The 20,601-nt window shown below is 49.0% G+C and overlaps 5 protein-coding genes across 5 annotated transcripts; 3 read left to right on the top strand and 2 right to left on the bottom strand.

Moving 5' to 3' along the window:
- Positions 1-4,573: 4,573 nt before the first annotated feature.
- On the bottom strand, positions 4,574-4,936 carry PHACADRAFT_189447 (uncharacterized protein; the record flags this gene model as incomplete). The annotated part of the gene is made up of 1 exon (XM_007389716.1): positions 4,574-4,936. The coding sequence occupies one exon, from the start codon at positions 4,934-4,936 to the stop codon at positions 4,574-4,576; it is 363 nt and encodes a 120-aa protein (XP_007389778.1).
- A 6,436-nt stretch (positions 4,937-11,372) lies between these two features.
- PHACADRAFT_85003 (uncharacterized protein) lies at positions 11,373-12,645 on the top strand (the record flags this gene model as incomplete). The annotated part of the gene is made up of 7 exons (XM_007389715.1): positions 11,373-11,496; positions 11,553-11,705; positions 11,768-11,873; positions 11,929-12,014; positions 12,070-12,178; positions 12,237-12,516; positions 12,583-12,645. 7 exons carry the CDS (start codon positions 11,373-11,375, stop codon positions 12,643-12,645), a joined length of 921 nt encoding a protein of 306 aa, XP_007389777.1.
- Positions 12,646-13,644: 999 nt separating this feature from the next.
- On the top strand, positions 13,645-14,757 carry PHACADRAFT_189446 (uncharacterized protein; the record flags this gene model as incomplete). The annotated part of the gene is made up of 9 exons (XM_007389714.1): positions 13,645-13,726; positions 13,785-13,791; positions 13,843-13,902; positions 13,956-14,049; positions 14,103-14,135; positions 14,189-14,212; positions 14,263-14,316; positions 14,369-14,393; positions 14,444-14,757. 9 exons carry the CDS (start codon positions 13,645-13,647, stop codon positions 14,755-14,757), a joined length of 693 nt encoding a protein of 230 aa, XP_007389776.1.
- Positions 14,758-15,518: 761 nt separating this feature from the next.
- Positions 15,519-16,776, bottom strand: PHACADRAFT_167688 (uncharacterized protein; the record flags this gene model as incomplete). Its single annotated transcript, XM_007389713.1, has 7 exons — positions 15,519-15,584; positions 15,641-15,920; positions 15,977-16,082; positions 16,132-16,220; positions 16,272-16,389; positions 16,442-16,594; positions 16,653-16,776. 7 exons carry the CDS (start codon positions 16,774-16,776, stop codon positions 15,519-15,521), a joined length of 936 nt encoding a protein of 311 aa, XP_007389775.1.
- A 1,554-nt stretch (positions 16,777-18,330) lies between these two features.
- Positions 18,331-20,484, top strand: PHACADRAFT_203537 (uncharacterized protein). Its single transcript, XM_007389712.1, has 10 exons — positions 18,331-18,610; positions 18,660-18,734; positions 18,794-18,848; positions 18,899-19,022; positions 19,072-19,153; positions 19,194-19,332; positions 19,456-19,604; positions 19,655-19,709; positions 19,764-20,047; positions 20,104-20,484. The coding sequence occupies exons 1-10, from the start codon at positions 18,338-18,340 to the stop codon at positions 20,239-20,241; spliced, it is 1,374 nt and encodes a 457-aa protein (XP_007389774.1). The 5' UTR covers positions 18,331-18,337; the 3' UTR covers positions 20,242-20,484.
- The last annotated feature ends 117 nt before the right edge of the window (positions 20,485-20,601 follow it).

Below are 20,601 nucleotides of genomic sequence, written 5' to 3'. Positions count from 1 at the left end.
CCACTTGAACTGGTGAATAAACAATGTGGCAATGGGTGAAACAGTATAAAAAGCATGTACTTACAATGTGACTAAGCATCCTCAGAAGTGATTACAAGTTGCCCTCTTATGGGGAACTTAGATAGTTCTGTTGAATAGTGTAAAAAGATAATTTGCCAACAAGTGGAAGGTTTAAGAGCAGAGTCTCACAGTGCACAAAGAACTTCAGGTTATGATAACTATAATGCAAGAATATAATATACAGCCTTAAGCAACTTTAATCAGTTCATATTGATACAGTTCTACAGAGAAATGGCTGAGATACAGACTTTACATTCTGGAAACTAGCCTCTAGTAAGGATTTCTTAATGAAGGGCCATATACCAGTTTTAGGTAATGGTTCTTAGGTTCAAAGTGTTTGCAATACTCATTTACCTTTATTGTAGTTTTATAGTTATACCAAATAGTTCTATGATTATACACTGATTTGGATGAGTGAATGAAAGCTCTGTAACCTGTGATATTTTTCATGTCTGTGATAATATGTGCTAACCCTCTGCTACTAAGCTCACACTAAAGAATGGTGAGACTGTCAATAGAGAGCCTACTAGTATTTCAGACAGGCTTGGCCATGGATACTGCATGAACACTGTGAAAAAGTTAACAGTGTGTGTTGAATGCAAACTAATGTGGCCATTTGAAATTTGCCTTTTTTATATATATTTAAATAGCTTTTCGGCAATCTATTATGCTTAGCAGTGCTACAAAATGCTGCAATTGTGAAAGAGCATAGCTTCCCATAATGGCAAACCTCAAGTGTCACAACCAAATAAACTTCTTTGTGACCTGTAATAAAGGTGAAATATTAAACTTGTAACTGTTGGCTATTGCCAGGCCAATTCTTCCAACAAACATTTGAAGGACTTATATCAAAACATAGTATGCTGCAGTTACTGTAAAAGAATGTATGGTAGCAATGTTATGCATCACACACCACTGGACATGTTTTTTTATCTGGCTCTATATTACACATCACAGTTAGTTGGCTGCTAGTTTCTGTGCAAGTTGCACCTGCAGTGCCACCACCTGACAGCAACAGTTTTTTTATTAGGCCTTAGGTCACAAGTCACATGGGAGATGTTTTAATGTCACATGCTCTCTGCAAAAGACCCACTGTATACTTGTTAACTAATTCAAAAGGGAAATCAGACACAAAATGAATGTTCTGTAGCTTGTGATGTTTGTTATAGTTATGAGTACTTATATAACATTATTAGACACTGAAGAAGTTTAACAAGGCATGCACAAAGAAAAACATCAATGCTATAGTAACAGAATAGTGGTCTTTCAGTGAGTTAGATAACTAGCATTCAAAAAAAATTACAAAGCTTACAATTAGTTACACAGTGTCTATATAGTATTCAAATAGTCAGTTAGTCAATAACTAGTATAAAAAAGTCAGTTAGTAGGTGACTAGTATAAAAATAGTCAGTCAGTTAATGGTTAGTATACAAACAGTCAGTTAGTTAATTATTAGTATATATGTAGCCAAATAGTAAGCTATTAGTGTAGAAAAAGGCAGCTAGCTTTCAATTAGTAACTAAAAAACAAAAATTAGTGAGAAAGCTTGCAAAAAGACAAGGAAAGGTACTAATTAACAAATCTAGTGTTTCCAGATGCTTATGGTATCTCTTTACAGGGGTGTCATTTTTTCCGCCACGCTCTCGGGCTCTCATTAACTACTGTACCTGATACAAGGTGTAAGCCAAGTTACACACTGATAACACTTGTGTACTTGGCGGTCACGGTCCTGATTTTGGGTGAGCACCAAGCACATTCACTGCCGAATCACACAAAAATAGACTAATTATCTGCATAGCATTCTCCACCCTGCATGTATACGCACTCTGGCAAGGCTCGAGAATGAAACATACCTTTCCTGCAGCTGTCCTCGTGCTTGGGATGGTTCCAGTTGGAACAAATATTGTGAGCCATCAGCTATGTGCCCAACTCTTGCTGACCTACATCTAGTTATTCCTGGTACGCACCTCATCTGTTTTCGTCAAGAATCCAGAGTTCGTTGGATGTCTCGAGTTCGTCAACATACCGCAGAATCTTAACACGGAGTATGTTCTGGCCTACTATGGCAACCGCTAATTTTGATGTTGCCTGTATTGTCCAGATGTATGTTTGCTGCACTTCACTTCCTATTCTTACCGCATTATGAACATCCTTGCAGTGATCCTTCAAGTTCTTTCGAGAGGCAGTGCAGTTGCCTCTGACATCGTCGTCTTTGTAGTGACATGGGTCAAGTCATTTGCGCACTGGCGGGCAATGCGACAACTTAAGTTCACGTTGTCTATTTCCAGCGTGCTGCTCAGAGACGGTATGTATTTCATTTCACTCTTTTCTACTTGCTCATATGCAATGCAACTCACGGGATACCAATTAGGCACTCTCTATTTTCTGTGAGCTATAACATCACGCAACTTTACAGCAACCCTGCCTAATATATGAGATCATAACGCACTTCTCGTGCTAAGCATCCTACAGCTCCTGACGTACTCAACTTATCTCACGGATGAAGTATTTGTCTGAATGCATCGTTCCGGAAAGGTTCTGATTTTGCGCCAACAGGGCTCCTATGCCGCCGCTTTCATCGAATACATGGTAATAGGTCCGTAAGCCAGATGTCGGAGGCAGTTACTGATTAGGTGTCGATGCCCAACAGCCTCCTTTACTGGTGCAGCACTTTATCCTCAACCTCCGCCAGCTCAACCACACCACTGAGGTTAGTGGCAATAACTCCAATGCACAACACTTTTTGCGCTTCTCTGTGAGCTTTCGAGTGCCCTCCGATTTTCTCGGAAACATTGGAGAGCCTCTGAGCAATGATCAGCCGGGAGAAGCTGACGAAGATGGTGATGACGGTCACCGTGAAGCAGACGATTTGCAAGACAGACTTGGAGAAGATCTCGAGCGGCATGCGGGTCATCAACTACACATTGGAAGGAGCCGACAGGAGCCGGTATCGTTCCTGTGCTGCAGTACACTAGCCGTGCAAGTGAAGAATGCGACGCTGGGTCATCTGCTCTCCCGTGCTCATTGATGAGTGAACCTTCCATGGATGCAGATTAGGTAAGCATTCGGCTCTACGCTCCATTAATAAAATCTGATATAGCCGCGATTTAAGCAGATTTTCATAGACGGTCGTACCATGAATCCGTAGCCGCCGGTATTTATCGACTGCTGTGCCGTTCAACACCGACGTTGAGGCACTGATAGCCACGTCTTAAGTTATTGTGTTTCAATTCCCACATTTAACACACATTCCGATCTTTCCTCTGCTGTCTGCAATCTCTGTAGAAAATATAGTATGTATTTATCACTGTGAATGGCACGACATCGTATCTCGTCGTTCTAAAGTCCTGCAAGTGTCTGGCTGCCAATTCTTTCGTTCGCCATGGCTCCTTCATTTCATCCCTTAAATCTGCACATTCAATCAGCAAAGCAAACAAGAATGCCATGACCAAGCCAAAAGTAAATAGAAGCGGCTGACAACTCTCATCAAGGCAGACGTGACGATAGTGGGCCAAACTTGTGTCAATATAATCCCCTCTCTTCCTAACAGAGGAGCGGCCCAGGATGGTCTAACGTGGTAGAGGCTGCGTTCGGCGCAGGAACACCACTGCGGAGCAAAGGCGAGTGCTCGTCAGCTGTCTTCCGCGCTTCTCGCAGCAGAGCTGGCGCTCTGCGACTAGCGAACTCTCGAATGCGGCCAGAATTAAAGCATATGCGGCCCTCTGTTTGGTCTGAGCCGAATAGCGACTAGTCAGTGTCCAACTTTTGCTAGCAGAAGGTAATAGCCGGAAGTCTGCCATGAGAAGCAGCCTTTAGTTGTCGACAACAAACATGCAGGAGCCCGGCCCCAGGTCTCCAAAAAAGCTCATCTGTGATATATTGTTGTGCTCAAGGCGACAGAGCATATTACGGACCGCTTACAAGTCAACTGTCACAATTTATGGTGGCAGGCACAAGTACCTCCACGCGACTGGCCCTCAGTCGAGGTCATGATGCCACACTTTCCCTCTTGCCGGCCAGAACTTGCGCTCCAAAAGTGTCGAGGCTGATAGATCATGATGGGAGGGCGAACTGACGTAAAACACCCCGCCATGCACGACAAACAGGCAGAAGATCCCGTAGTCGTGCACGCCGCCGTTGCGGAGAGGCAGAGGGGCAGGCCAGTGAGGGTACACACTTGTCGAGCGCGCGGATGCGTGCCGCGGCATGCCCCACTCTCGGACAAGACCCCGAGTGCACGAAGTGTGCTATCGAATGTGATCGTGCTCGTGCCGTCTTTGTGCGCATTGAAGCAACTCGAGGAGAAAAGCCGGCAGCGAGCAAACCATATCCCGATCTTCAAGCGGGTGAATCACTGGTGATCATTGCGGCGGCAGGTGCGCGGACTGCCCTGGTAATGCTGGAGCCATACCAACGCAAACATGGCAACAAATGTCCAGAAAGCGTTGTCAACATGGAGCTGTCTCGGCGCAGCTTGTGAGACTCGCGATGCGGGTCGACGAAGCGTCGCTGTTCAGCCTGTCGCTTCGAATGTTGATAAAGGCGATGAGGCTGGAGTACGAGGCGTCAGTGGGCGCACCTTGCCACTGGCAATGTGGTACCCAAAGGACCACGGGGAGCGGATTGTATGCACGCGCTTGCACGACAGCGCAATAGCGAGGAGACCGACATCAACACGGTGTGTCTGACGACCCGCATCGGGCAGCCTCGTACGCTGACATAGAAATGAACTCTTCGATGCGGGGATGCCAACGAAGGACCAGATGAAGATGAACAGGTGCGGCAGAGATGCATGGTCATCGAAGGTCAGCTTGTGTTGGCATTTGCTGAGATGCACTGGGCGTAAGATGAAGAGCTTGGAGAGTGCGCCGGTCATGGTGGGTGGATCTGTATGGCCGTGCGCCGAGATGTTCGTCGCCTATGGAACTGGGATATAAGGTCTTGGAGCGCATGGTCGTCTCCATAGGAAGTAGGCAGCCTGATTGGTGCGGAGCAAATACGGAACAATCTGGTCGTGCAGATGAAACAAAGTTATTCAGGTCAAGCTGTGCGCGTATCGATAGGCTCTGCCTCCGGGTAACATCAGTAACAGAGCGTGCATGACTTTAAGTAGCATGCGCACCTATGTCCTCTAGACAACCCGCTCTTAACTGCTCTCCAGTCCCTTCTCCTCGCCTACCACCACCTATGTCCAGCCGAGGCCGTCGTTACAAGCGGGATAATCACGTCTTTGTCTATTGACGTCCTGTTTTTGTTCGGAGACTTTGGACATCCTACAGCACCTTGGCGAGCACTGTCGAGCGCTGCTGGGCCCTGGGGTTGTAGAGATGTCGAAGCAAGAGTGTCACCGTCATCAAGGCTGGCTAGCTATCCATGCGGGGTTGGTAAGTGCCAGAGGGAGCCGTGAAAAGGCTGCGCGGCGCGCACGCGCAAAGGACAAAGCGCGCAAACGGAAGAACCTATCAACTCAACAGCAGTGCAGAGCGTCCAGCTTGGCGACGATGGAGGTGATGCGTGGGTGGATGGAGATGGTGGCTGAAGAGAGACAGCCGTAGACGCCACAAATGTGAGCATTTGACGTGTACGTATATAACCCTGCACCCATTGTCACTGCACGCTGCGACGCTGGTAGTAGATGAGCGGACACTACCAGGCGGGCGAGTGCAGTGGTCTGGCGCGCGGTATCCATCCTAGTCTTGCTCTAATTACGAGTACACCGCAGATCTGTCGGGGAATGCTGGCTGCATGTGTACCTTGGAGATGAGACATCTCATCTGGTGCGTCTGCATTAGTTCTAGCAGGTTTACTGGATCGTGATGGTATGGTGCTAGAATGGTGAGGCGGGTTCGGACTCGCAGGCGAAGACACATTGAAGGCTGGGGCCAAACGCTAGCTGCGAAGACTTTAATTGTGCTGTGACCTGCTGCAGAACGAGCAGATATTCGCCGCACAGCCTGCTCAGCTTGTCTATTTCCCCTTCAAATGGTTCGGGGCACTTGCTCGTACCACCCATGCAACCTGCCTCGGGCGATTGACATCGTTCCGCTCTCGCTACAGTCTGATCTGATTGTGGAGGTAATCGTAGGCCGCGTTGGTGTCGAGCTCATTGGTAATCCTTGATGGCAGTCTGCTAAATAATTTTCATTGTCAGTCTCGTAGCCTACGAAACTGTCATAACGCTCGACCAGGAGATTTTAGTAATATGGAGAAGGAAGTTCATGGTCACTTCACTGCTGTTACTGACCATCCAGTGGCTCATGGTCCTAGGCACACTTCTGCAGGTTATGCTGCTCAATAAACGAAGCTAGCGTGAGTACATTGACACCTAGAGGCCTGGAGAGGCTGATCCAATTGCATCGCTCTACGGATGTACATTACGTTTTCTAGCTTTTTCATTTTTAAGATCTTTATTATGAACCTGCTGCACTTGCTACAAAGTGTAGACCGGACTACACTTTGGAATTACTTGTATAGCTGTTGGTTAACATCCTGGTTTTGGGTGAGTGCCAATCATATCCGCAGTTAAATTGGGCTGAATCTCTGCCTAGAACTCTTCGCTCTGCGTGTGTACACACTCTGGCAGGGCTCGAGGACGAGGTGTGTGTTCTCTGCGGTTGTACTCGCAGCACTTGGGACAATCCTATCTGAGAACAAATATCGTAAGCAATTACCTTCATCAGCTATATAGTTAATCTTACCGAACTACGTCCAGCTTAACTTCGTACACACCTCAGTCATTCTCGTAAAGTGAGAAATTTCGCAGCTCTTCGGATGTTCAGGATCACTTTGTTTATTTCTGCTGTGCTGCTCAGAGACAGCCTGCATTTTGCCCTCATTTACTCACCATATGCGACGCAACCCAAGAAATACCGTGCTAGGCGCCCTTTATTTTTGGTAAGCTGTGATATTATGCGACTCGACAACGACTCTGTCTGACATCGGAACTGCAAGTACGCTTCTAGGCATAAATTCCCTACAGCTCCTAATTCATGCAAATCGTCTTGTGTACGAGGTAAGCATTTGAATGCATCTCTTCACAGAGGTCCTGATCTTGGCCCGTGCCGACAGGGCTCCTACGCAAGTGCCCTTACTGAGTACACGGTGACAATTCCATAAGCTCGAATGACAAGGGCAATACTTGAAAGCTCGACCAGGCGACACTATTTACAGCCTCCATTGTCGCTGCAGTGGTTGAGCTGACGAAGGTTGAGCACAAAATCTTCGCCAGCTCAACCGCACCATTGACGCTAGCGAAAACAGCTCCGACGCTCAGCAACTTCTTCCGCTTCTCCGCGAGTTCCAGGGTGCCCTCTGATTTCCTCTGGAATACTGACGAGCCTTTGGACTATGGCCAAGCAGAGTGACTCAGAGCCGAAGACGATAGCGCCGACGATTCACTGCAAGGCAGAAGAGCTACGAGACGGAATCGAAGAGGCTTCGAGCATGAGGCAGTCCAGTCGGCCAAACGCCGGGAGGAGCTGACAGGAGTCAGCATCGGTTCGGTGCAGCGGTACATTGAACATGCGACTGAAGAAGACTCCGACAGGCCAGTGTTTTCCGCTCTTCCGCGTGCAATGGCGATTGTGCCTTCTACGGCCGCAAATTGAGTGAGTATTCTGCGCTACACTCCGTCATAACAACCTGACGCAGCTATATTCGAGACAGGAGCGACTGGCCCAGGCAGCCTGAAACATTCTATCCCTCGTTGTAGCTAGCTCACGCTTATGCCCCCTATGAGATAGCCACAGTCCGGGATGAGCCGTATCCTCGGTGATGAGTAGATCGCAGCAGAAGACACCGTCAACTTTGCATGGTTGGAGCGAGCAGAAGAGACGACCACTTGAGTTTGCTAAATGTGCACTGAGCGGGGTATGTATCAACTGGCAAGATGGGCCATGAGAGGAATCTCAGATGGACGCTGTATCGCGAACAGACAGAGTTGCTCGCTTGCCAGCCCAAAAGGTCTTGCAGATGCCGTTTGCTCTCGATCTCCAAAACTAACACCCCCTCTTCTGTGTCCGCCACACCGCATGCTCGAGCGGGCATGCTGTTGTGATCTGACCAGTGATTGATGATCTCTCATCTCTGTTGTAATTAACACTTTTACGTAGCTGCAACCTCAGCCTGTAATAGGTATATAGTAACAAATGGTAATAGTATTCCTTGGGTGCGCAACCGTCGCTTTATAAATGATGGTCTCCTTGATTCGCTCTACAGTTTGTCATGCATCTGACGGCATAATTTGGGGGCACCTCATGTCATGATCAGATCACGGTTTGAGCTTGTCTCCATGTCGCGTGTCCCCGTATTCGTGCGTTTCAGGGAAAGTCCAATAAGCGCAATTTAGGATACAAAGTTTGTTACTGCCGTCTGCGCATAATTTCCCATGAAAGCGCGTAATCTTGCTGGCTTTTTTTGGCTGTGCCTTGCCTCCAATAAACCCATTTGAGTCAAGGACCTAACGGCACGATCAGGTAGCATAGGACACTTGAAGTCGAGCTTGTTGCTGGTAGTGAGGCTTCCAGGATTGGTTTACTGCATACCTAAAGATAGTCAGATATGATGCTTCGCAATTGTAGCGAAAATGAAGCATGTGCAATAGACGTCAGCATTGTTACTGCGTGCTGAGGGCTCGGACATGGTGGTGATTGGGCGTTATACTTTTCCAGAGGGCCTGAATTAGTCCCTAAGCAATTTTAAACTGCCCTCGCAAACATCGCCCGAAGCCAGGCGGAAAAGCCGCGTGCCGGATGATGGTGGTTCGATGTCCATTTCACAATATCAATCATAGTACCAGGTCCGATTCGCTGTTACGTTTTCGGCACAAACCTGAAATTCTGAGGTGCATACATTCGCCCTGATGCCGATGCCCAGTACGGAAATCTGCACTCGCACCTTGGGTGTTGTTGGAATCTAGTTTGGAGATAACGTACCCAAGGCACGTCGGTCCAGGTTCAAAATGCACAGGCGACACCAAGTCGTTCAGACATTTTCCTGATTGTACCAAAGGCGCCATTCGACCTGGTTAAACTCAAATACCGACGCTGAGTGTGTTCGACAGATAGTTTGGGCCTGGGGCACAGTCTTTCCCCGAACGTGCAAGAGAAAGGACCCTATCACTAGGGTAACAGGCCTTATGATAGATTAAAGAAAGACCGAGGCACTGACCCAGAATCTCGTCCCCAAGTGACCAGAGCTCTGGGTATGATTGGGGTCCTCTGGACCACCGTGCATGCATATGGCAACCGCAAAGCAATTTGGCAAGCGTGAACGCGCCGAAGAATTTGCAAAGTGATGCAGAGCAGTAAAGGGGGGTGTTGTTTATGTAATTGCATAGAGCAGAGAGGCTGAGGACTGGTAATCAGCGCCGCTTCCGTGGATCATACCTGGAAAGACACAAAGCTGGTGGTCCTCCAGTTATCAAATGACTCGGCAGCTGGCTCTCAGCAAGACAGCAAACAATTAGACACTGTAGCTGACTTAGTTCGCCCCACAGGATCGAAGAACGTCATTCTGAGTGTAATCTCACCAGGTAAACAAGTTAACAACAACCAGGTTGCGCTTGGAACATTGTTGGCCGTGATAATTTGGCAGTGAGAGTCGAGATTTGCTAGTCGCCTGATCAGGAAATGTTTTTTGCCAAGACGGGGAGCAGAAGTTCAGAGCATGGGGTGCTTGGAGCAGGCGGACATTCATGCACATGTGCAGCACATTCGTTAGGGCATACACGAGACAAATTAGGATGTCTTTTTGGCTAAAAGAGGCATGAAAAGAGTTCGACACCATTTTCTGAAAATAACCTCACTCTTTCAGTGAAGAAGACACAAAAAATCTTCAGTGGAAATAGTACTAAAAGAAGGAGCACTATTTTTGGAAATACCTTTGGTGAAAAGGCCATATACAGTATTTGTGATGCAAAGAGAAACTTTTGCGCCTATACAGGTGGAAATAGATGCCCTAGGTCCATCTGTAAGCAGTGTAGATATTGTCATTGCTCTTTGCATCACAAATATATGGCTTTTGCACTATGAAACATTTCCAAAATAATGCTCCTCATTTTGGTACTATTTACGCTGAAAGTTTCTCACATCTTTTCTGCTGAAAGGGTTGGGCTATTTTTAGAAAATGTTGTTAAGCTCTTTTCGTGCCTCTTTCAGCCGAAAAGATCTTTTGATTTGTCTCGTGTATAGTGACGTGAGCGGCAATGCGGCCCATGTTGGCGCCACAAATGCGTGTATACTAATCACATATATCGAGATACCCACAGACCAGATTTATCCATCAAACCTTGTTGACAAGCCATCCGATTGCTAGCGCGCCGCGCTGTTGGCATGGGAGACGTGATGACGATATGGAAAGAGCCTTGGCGCCCACAAGTCCTGCCACCAACCGCCGTAATTCTCTCCGGTATCCATCACGCATCATCTTCCGCTCGAAGGAATTGTCGACGGCGAGACCGCAGCCCTTGTTCAACACTACGTTGGATGTCAAAATCTTGCCTCCAATCTGTGGCTGCGAACAGATGGGTGTGCAGGAAGGCGTCCTTAATTCAACTGGTATGGAAAGCTGATGTGGCACATGTATGAGTTCTGCCCTGATGCAGATGTTCGATTGATTTTGGCTGTTTAGTGACCGAGATAGGGTCTCTGCATGCGTAGCTGCGGTGCGAGTCTGCTCAGAAGTACGGCGATAGATGTTAATACATCGATGCGCCGCCGCTGCTGCCACTGCCGTGAGTTCAATCTCATCACGGGCATCGCTAGAAAACCCCAGAGATTGTGCTCGAATTGCGTAAAGACGTTGGATCTAATTTGGCATCTTTTGTTCACAGATATTTGCCCAAGGCATGAGCTCCAGCCCTCGCCAGGCCTGCTCCCGCTGATCGATTATCGCACCTCGGGGATTCGTCTCCAATGTCCACAGGCTTGTAAACGGCTTGCGGAACCTCCATGTCCAAGTTCAGAGCAGACAGCTCTTTTGCCTTGGTATGACCTCTCACGCCGTTGAACACCGTGCTCTTGGACAGCAAGCACATGAACTTGAATCAGACAGCCGGCAGCCCATTCTCAAGCTCTCAAGTTCCAGGCACTGTCTGGAAGGTGACCATTACCAGTGCACGAGTCTCGTCATGGGAGACACGGGCTCACTGCTACGGCCGCACTTACTAGAATGTATTTCGAAGCCATTCTAAAGAACGGCTCCGGCTAGGAACAGCAGCAAGCCAAACCGACATCTAGGTGCACGCGCATTTAACAGTCCTCACTGGCAGCTCCACGGGAGGCTCAATAGTATCTGCCATGCCCGCAACCACAATGTATCCTGAGAAGAACAAAGGCGATTCAGCTGCCTCCGCTGCCGGGCGAGCGTATGAGCTTGTACGCTTGACGCGCCTGCATAAATTCCCATTTGGTAGCTTGTTGGTCTTCTGGCCTTACGGTCTGTCCACCCGTTCGACATCTACTTAGAAAAGTCTGACAATACGGTGACTCCAGGATGGGGGTTAGCTATGGCCGCTTGCAACTTACACAGCCCCAGATATATCGTGTTCAAGCATGCAGTGATATTCATGCTCGTGGCAACCCTCTATCACAGTGCGTTCTGCATTTGGAATGATATGTGCGACAGAGATCTAGACGGTCGAGTTGGTCAGTCTTTAGCTCCATATTCACCGTGTTATCCTAAGGATCCCTTCAAGAACGTACCTGAGATCGACCTCTCGTCACTGGCACTGTATCGGTTATCGAGGCCTTTGTGTTATTTCTGGCCCTGCTAGCACTAACATTTGTCGCTATTTCCTATACCAATCGGATGGCGTGAGTAACGGACCTTTCAGAGCTTTAAACGTGCTACTCATTTTAAAACTCACAGGTTCTGGTACATGGTATCTTCTTTGCCGTTGGGTTTTCTCTATCCGCAGATGAAACATTGGACGTGGTGGCCGCAATTCTGGTTAGGTGGGTCATACGGGCTGAACATTTTTATAAGCAGAAAACTGAGGATGACCTGCAGGCGTAGGCGGTAGCTGGGGGTGCATTGTCGCATGGGCATCTCTAGCAGGCAGTGAATTCACACCTCTAACGATCCTTCTGCTTCAGGTCTTGACGGCGAGTACAATATCGTGCGTACAACTTGAACTTCGGTTGAATTAATCTTTGCTCTAATGGCCACTTTAACAGGTGGATTATCATGCTGGACACCATGTACGGAGCTCAAAACAGGGACGATGACATGAAAGTGGGGATTAAATTGACGGCACGCCTTTTCGGCCCACATATCTGGGGGATCACCGCTGTTTTTGGGGCTGCCTTTGTCGCGCTTTCTGTGCTCGCGGGTCTTCTCAACGGAAACGGTACCCTATACTTTCTCATTGGTTGCTGCGGGGTATCACTCCACATATTTTGGCAACTCTTGAGTTGGAATGCCGAGGTCGTGCAGTCGAGCTTGGTGGTCTTTGTGGTTAGTCGGCCATGTCCTCCGCTGATCCCGCCACACTGGCAGTTAACACCATCCATTTTCTTACAGAGCAACCATTATATGGGGCTATTTCTATTCACGGGCATTCTGTTAGACTACTTGTCCACTTAGTGCGTACCCATACAGCTCTCTTCGGAGAGCTACAGATACGGTTCAGTGGCATGGAGGACTTGAAGTCGAGCCTATGACTAGTAGCAACGCTCTCTGAATAGGATCATTCCAGTCACATGTACTCACGAGTAGTTGAATACTATAATGCTTAGCAATTGTAGCAAAAGTGAAGCATGTGCAACATATATCAGTGCTGATACCGCGTGCTGAGAGCTTGGGCATAACAGTGATTAGGTGCTTTACTGTTCCAGAAAGTTCGCATTACAGAGTGCTTTCAAAGCATCAACCACACAGCATCCAGGCTCGACTCCGAACAAAACCTAGACCGTACCTGAAATTCTGAATTCTCGACCTTCGTGTATATATTTGCCCAGATGCCGATGCCCACTGGCAGTATCAAATCTCAGCTCACACCTCGGGGATTGTTGGGACCTGGCTTGAAGGCATTAATCAACATCATTAAGGTGTATAATGCGCGTTGGTTCGAACTTGAGATGTACTCTTTGACTCGATTGGTCTCAGATCCCTCCCACGAGTCGCCGATAGCTCAGAATCCGATAACGCTTCATCAACATACTGGAGTTTCAGCTTGCTGCAACAACGATGGTGATTCTTGAGCTGCTTCGACCGTCAGTCTATGAGTCGTCTATATGGCCGTCTGAACACCGAATAAGTGTTAACATCACTACTAATGAACACACCGCATCTTGCAGCCTTCCATTTTACTTCATTACTTTCCACGTATGCCTAACACTGTAGACGCCGTGTTTTCATTCTAGGAATATCTTTCACAAAGAGGCTGTTTGCACCTCATGGTCGCACAAAAGGCGCGATCGCAGCAGTTATGGCACTGTACCTGTGGGGAGTAAGTTCGATATTTAGCAACTCCAAGCAGTTAGTCGAGCATAAAAGCTGACGGAAACCACAGCACGACTACAGGATTGCATATAAGAATAAGCCTAGGCTTCAGCTTGTGTTCGGCTTGCCACTCGTCACAGGATGTCCGTCCCTGTCTTGTCCTTTGATATATCTAGCTCCATGGCTTTCCTCGTGGGAACCTGGGTTGAAGGCCCGCTGTTTGGTGAGTCCGTCTCAAGCTGCAAGGAGATAGTACGCTAACGTTTCTGGTAATTATGCAGGACTGAAGTGCGTTATTCCGGCAGGCACCTAGACGACAGGGCATTGACAACTCTATAGCATTGCTATATACATAGCATACATTCGGATACTGAGCAAGGACATAACCACTCAGGAAAAGTGCGCCTGTAGTGGTATATCCAACATGCACGTTGGATGCTGATAGTTCCCAGGCTTCTCATCGCTGTTGCCACTTTTCAAATCGTGGTCGCTACAGCCCATTTTATCACCACTATTTTGGACTTAATTGGTGGATTTATAACCCATGTGGACGCTCCAGGCGGCTCCGATGTATGGTTCCTGAACCCATCTCGCCACAGTACATTGTTTCGTCTTTCTTGTTCACCACAAATGTGAGTGATCCGCCAAGCAAACTATGCATTGTTTTAAGACGCATCTTGCACAGTATGTTATTGGTGATGCGATCCTTGTGAGTGATACTCATCATGCAGCATATCCTTACGACTGAGCATTATTCAGGCTTGGAGATGCTATATTGTATGGGGTCAGAACCAGTTCATCAGGACGTTCTTCGTAAGTGCATTAAGCATAAGTCTTGAGCGGGTGTTGATTGTAGGCTTGAAAGCTGGTGATCGTCACTGGTGCTTTCAGTACATTACCGTCCGTCTATTTCTGCGCTGTTTGTTCACCAAAATTCTAGTTGCTGGATATGCGAACATCGGTCATATTGCAGCGCTGTCCAAGACTCAAGCTGTCTTCGTCGTCTACCATTGGACAGTTGCCAGCTTTGCGATTTCGCTTGGCATTCAAATTTCCGCCACACTGTTGATCGTCTGGAAGATTTGGCGCACTACGTCTTGGGCCTCCCCAGCAAGCGGCCACAGGGAACGTCTTACGTTTTTATGGATTATCATCGAGTCTGGCGCTCTCCTTGCCACAGCAACTGTGGCCGTTCTGGTCATGTTTGTGCTTCACATGAACGCTGGGGCGATTGTTTCCTACATTCTTACTTAGATTAGCATACATTTTCTTCTTCTACACTGCTGAAAATGGTTCCTGACCAGGCAGGACAAGAATAGTTCACTGTACTGACATCCATCATCATTCGTTCTACCATGAAGAGCAAGATTGGTATCAAGCAGGCTCTACCCTTGCCTGGGTACAGACCTAGCAGTGTGCTAGCAGTAGAGATGCACTCCCGACGTGAAGAAATGGGAGTGAGTTGCTGATTTTGCTATTTCTTAACGGCAGAGACTGACGCACATCAGAGCTTTGGCACTTCCACAGCCAAGGGCAGTACTCTGGTGGGCTCCATAAGCGGTTTGCCTGCTTTACGCATTAATCACTCTGATAAGTTGTTGCAGAGCGAAGTTGTTGACACCAAGGTAGATTCTGAAGTTGCACTGCAGCCTTAGGCTTGAATCACTGGGTTTCTCACATGCCCTTTCCTTCTTGAGCTGCTATATGATTGCGTGTCTATTTGTGTTCTATGTTCAGTCATGTGCAATAGTATATTTATTGAATGCCAGGTCTCCATCCGATTGCGCCATTCTGTCTCGAAGGGGCAGACTTGAAAGCTGGAGTCCAATATTCAAATTAGTTGGTTGGAACTAGATTTTTGCAGGTTTGGTATGATTGGCGTTAAAAAGCATGTAGGCATGCTGACAGTGGTATCCGACCTTCATAGTGTCGGGCCGACATACCAGGGAGGTACCGTAGCTTAATGTTTGAATAGCGTAGGCATTGACAGAGACAAGTGCTATGTAAGAACATTTCTACATCTTCATTAAATAATCCAGAAGCAGCCCTGCCCAGACTAGATAGCCGAGATCCCCGTTAGACTGCCATAGCGAGGGATCAGCATTTGTCAGCCTCGAGCACGTTGCGCAGCACGTACCTTAAATTTTACACCGCAGTCGGCAGGATCGTTGATGTCCCACGTGAGAAACTGCCAGGCAAAGTGCAAGGCTGCGCCTCTGCAGGAGAATACAAAGTACACAGCCGTTTGACCGTTAAGAATGCCGCCCAGCACCAGACATGCCAGGAATGTAACAGAGAACGTGACGAGGACTTCGCGAACATGGCTCCCAAAGAGCAAAGCGGTCAACTTAACGCCGGCTTTCACATTGTCGCGGCGATCTTGGCATGCGTACTCGGTGTCATAGACCAGGGTCCAGCTAGAAGAAAGTCAGGCTTAGAGAGGGTAGAAAGTGTAATAGAACAGATGATGTACAAGATCATGCCAATGAGCATCACCAGCATAAGCCTTATGTCCGCCTCCGTGTAATGGGGGTTGACTGACAGCCATGCTACAAGGAAGCCCCAGTTCATGGCAACACCTGAAAGGCTTTAAGCAACATGTTAAGTCAAGGTATTAATGAACCGTACCCAACCAAGCTTGAGGCCACCATGTCCACCGCTTCATCATAGGGTAAAGGGTGTGGAATGGAAAGACTCCGAATATCCCAATAAAGGCCCTGTGCCTCCATGAGTGTACTGAGAGAGATGTCATACAAGCGATCACCTACGCGTAGCTGTTGGCGAGAGAAAGAAAGGCAAAGCATCCGATGGTCATCACAGATAGAAGTTTCCATGCTCCAGAAACAGGGATTAAACCAGCCGCTAGGGGCCGATTCTTAGTGCGCTCTGGAATAGTAGTAGACAAGTACTCAACCGCAGATTGGTCGCCCACACTCACCGACTTTCCTATCGAACTCGATGTCGCAGATGTCATTAATGATGCAGGCAGCGCTGTGAACCAAGGTCCCACCTAGCACAAACAGCGCGACTTGGGTGACGAGCTGGCTCGCCGAGATTTGGGCTTTGTAAGCAGCCATGGTAGCCCCCCACACTGTTTTCATAAGTCGCAATTTGCACGGATGATACCAGCGGCGAAAATTGCCATGTACTGCAAGGCCAGATGACGAGAATATTGCCGAGAGGAAATTTGTGGAGTCGCGTTAGTTGGAAGTATGCCTTGCAAGCTTGCGCAAAGATGAGGCCGATACCGCCTGGGCCAGTTTTCTCGCTCATTGGTGAGGTAGTAGTTACGGGGGGTATGAGGAACGATCGGACTACTGGTAGACAAGAGAGGTGCTTGAGAGGGTGGAGTTGAGCTGCAGGAGCGAGCCCGGCGAGGGCTGGAGCTCATGCCTTGGGCAGATATCTGTGGGCAGAAGATGCCAAATTGGACACGACGTAATTTCTCTCTCAAGCTCTGCAGCTACCTTGTGATGGCTCGTGGGGAGCTTGAGCTCGCGGTATGGTGGCGGGGATGTCACGGGGTTGACACCCATCATACTACTTCCGAGCGGGCTTGCACCGCAGTGACGTGTGTTGAGACTTCGTCTCAGTCCCCAAACAGCCAAAACCAACCGAACAACTGCGTCAGGGCAGAACCCAGACATGGGCCACATTAGCTCGAGTCGAGTGGAGGATGACGCGTAACGGGTGCTGGAGGGAATTGCGGCAGTTGGTGGCGGGCCTTTTGGGCGCTAAGCCCTTTGATCGCCATCATGTCTCCCACACCGATATCATGGACGACATGCGGAGAAGGATCTGTGGACGGCCGCGAAGGAATTCCGATGTTCGCACACATTTGTGGCGTCGGCATTGCTGCACACGTCGCCGTGCGCGGCATGCTCTGACCTTCCGCTCCCCGTCTTGGCAAAGACGTCTCATGCTCACGCAACTGGCATCATATCGTTACTCCGACGGTCGGACTCTCACGTCCAACGAAAGCATGGCTCGTATCATGGCCGTCGTTCCTGTATCCACGAGAGACCGAGTCAGCTCTCACACAGCTTTGTCGCCGTTCACTTGGTGAGATTATGGTCGGAAGGTTGTGCTTCGATCTTCTGGAACGGGCTAGTCTGTTGCAGTGTCTGATTGTTTGGTTGTCTTCCTGAGAGTCAGCAGCCGACTTCATTGGAAGACCACCGGCCTTGTGCCTGCCCAGGCACGATCGATGCAAGCAGCGCTGATTATCAACTCTCAGTCTCTCTGAATTATGCAATTACATAAAAAAAAGCTCTTCCCTGCTGCTCTGCACCGCTTTGAGGATACCGCGGCGCATCCATGAGCACCTCCACGCTCATCACATCGGCCTGCGGTTGCAATATGCATGCACAACAGCCCAGAAAACCCCAATCACATCCAAAGCTCTGGATACTTGAGGACAAGATTCTGGGCGAGTGTCGGCCTTCTTTAATCTATCATTCGGTCTATTACCCCAGTAATAGGATCCCTTTCTTTGCGCGTTCGGGGACAGACTGTGCTCCTGGCCCAAACTATCTGTTGAACACAGTCAGCATCAGTAACTGGCTTAGAAGCTGACACTGGTCGCCGTTCCCACAATGCTGCGCATCACCGGGAGACATACTATGCCACGTTGCCCTTGGCTTGAATTTGACCAGTTTTATACCGCGAGAGATCACATTGGACAGCCTCACCCCTCACCTCCCCTCCAGAGTTTGGCAATATAGGCTGCCTACTCTCGTTGCAGCTACCGTTTGCAAGGCTCAATTCGATTCGAGAACAAGTGATGGCTACTGGGTGTGCAGGCTACTCATTATCGAGAGATATAACACACCTAATGATCACCAGCGACCCAAGTCCTTCAAGCACTTTAGCGGAGCTCAAAGCGCTGTCGAAGATTATACAAGACTCTATCATTTCTATTGAGGCCTCTCTGTCGTCAGCCAATAAAGAATTTCCATCTCCTTACACTCCAATCACCAGAGAGTCGGAAGCGGCTCGCATGGTCCCCGGCGTGGACAAGGCCTGCACCCTAATCATCACAGCGGCTTACCAGCTCATCCAATCAGTACAATCACCTATGCTTAGTATTATGGCAATCGCGACACAGGTACATGTAATGAGCCCTCATTGTGGACGACTCTCATTTCTGTCGGCAGCATGCGCTTCCTGCCGCTCTGGGTGTCGCATCAGCGGCAAACGTAGCTGAAGCTTTGAGGGAAGCAGGTCCCAATGTTTGTTATCTAGCTGCAGATTCCGAAGTCGAGCGAAGCTGACTGCGATACTATTTCAGGGCGCCCACGTCAACGAGATTGCTCGAGCGAGCAACATCGATCCGAGCAAGCTAGGTTCGTCGGCGACGAACTACGACGTTCCACTCTGCTCAAATCATATTCAGCTCGCGTCCTCCGTCTTCTAGCTACCAATCACATCTTCGTTGAGGTTGCGCCAGACGTGTTCGTCAACAACCGTATCTCGTCGTGCATGGACACGGGCAAGTCTGTGAAGGCTATTCTTGAGAGGTATGCCTGCCCTGCCTCTAGTACGATTTATGCTGACACATATCGCCAGCCCTGAGACGAAGCATATCGCTACCAACTGCGTCGCAGCTAGCGTGGAGCACTGGCAAGCCACCCATAACTCAGCGGCGACAGTAAACTCACAGCCGTTGCAGTGCTGATTCGCCGATGAAGTCAGCGGCGCACCTGTCCGAGTTTCTCTTGGACCCCAAGACCGCTATGTCTCAGGAGCTGAACAACACTGCTTTCAATATCGCGTTCAACACCGATATTCCAGTTTGGGAGTGGCTGGAGAAGAAGGAGAATGAACGTCGTCGGACGCGCTTCGGAATCGCGATGGAAGGCGCCAAGCAAGCATCGCCGCCGAACGCAATCTTGGAGGGCAAGTACATCTGACCTATTTACTGTCCTGCATCTCTCTCATTATTCTTACTAGGCTTCGACTGGGATGGTCTGAAGCAAGGCGCTGTCATCGTCGACGTCGGAGGTGGAGTAGGCGCACAGTCGTTGGCGCTCGCTCAGAACTGCCCGCACTTGCGTTTCGTGGTTCAAGACCGCGAGCAGGTCACAAAGGACGCGGCCGGGGTACGTGATTCCACCCAACATGTGCTCAATGAAACTGATTTGCGTCAAAGTTCTGGAATGACAAGCTTCCCGACGCACTCCCCTCTGGCAGAGTCGAGCTGCAAGGTCTGTGACGCAAGGCTTCCGGTTACGGCCGCCATACTGACGTTACCGCCACAGCGCACGATTTTTTTACCCCACAGCCGGTCAAGAACGCGTCCGTTTTTCTGCTGCGCAGCATCATACACGACTGGCCGGACAAGTACTGCCTGCAGATCCTGCGCCATCTCCGCGCCGCCGCCACTCCGGATACCCGTCTCGTCATTGTCGACAGCCTGGTGTCGTACGCGTGCGAGGACAGCGACCTGAAGCACATCCCCGGCATCGAGCGTCCTGTCCCGCCCAAGCCGCTCCTCCCAAACATGGGATACGCAGCTTTGACGTCGTACCAGCTCGACATCCAGGTAATGATGCCTCTGCTTCTGTACATCAGCCACTGTTGTTTATCACGCTGCAATAGATGCTGTCGGTGCTCAACGGCAAGGAGCGCACCATCGCGCAGATGAAGGAGCTCATGGACCAGACGGGCTGGAAGCTGGTGCAGGTGCACCAGGCCCTTGCTTTCAGCACCAGCAAGGTCATTGGTGCCCCTGCTTAGCGTCTCAAAGTTTTGGCCGTTAGTACAGCTTCACTGCCGAGCAGCTGTTGTGCAAGCAATGTGTTTCGTAAACATGTGAACCACCTCTGATGCATGATGGCGCATACCACATTTGGAAGAAATTGGCGCCTTAATATAATTGTGGATTACCCTGCGGCACGCACGTACCTGGCGGGGGGGGGCCTATTTTTAAGCTCTCAAATCTCCCCAGTTCCGTTTCCGCATGAAATATACGATTGATGGACACCAGAAACCATGTTTTGGACATGGGTTTGCATACTGCAGGGCACAGCCTACCTTTTCCCGGAACAAATAATAACAAATAACAATCAGCGTCCGTGAATCGGAATCGGCGGAGCT

Source organism: Phanerochaete carnosa (genome assembly GCF_000300595.1).
Source record: "Phanerochaete carnosa HHB-10118-sp unplaced genomic scaffold PHACAscaffold_1, whole genome shotgun sequence".
NCBI classification, from domain to species: domain Eukaryota; kingdom Fungi; phylum Basidiomycota; class Agaricomycetes; order Polyporales; family Phanerochaetaceae; genus Phanerochaete; species Phanerochaete carnosa.
Note: the sequence above shows the minus strand (reverse complement) of the source record. Positions and strands in the feature narration are given on the sequence as shown.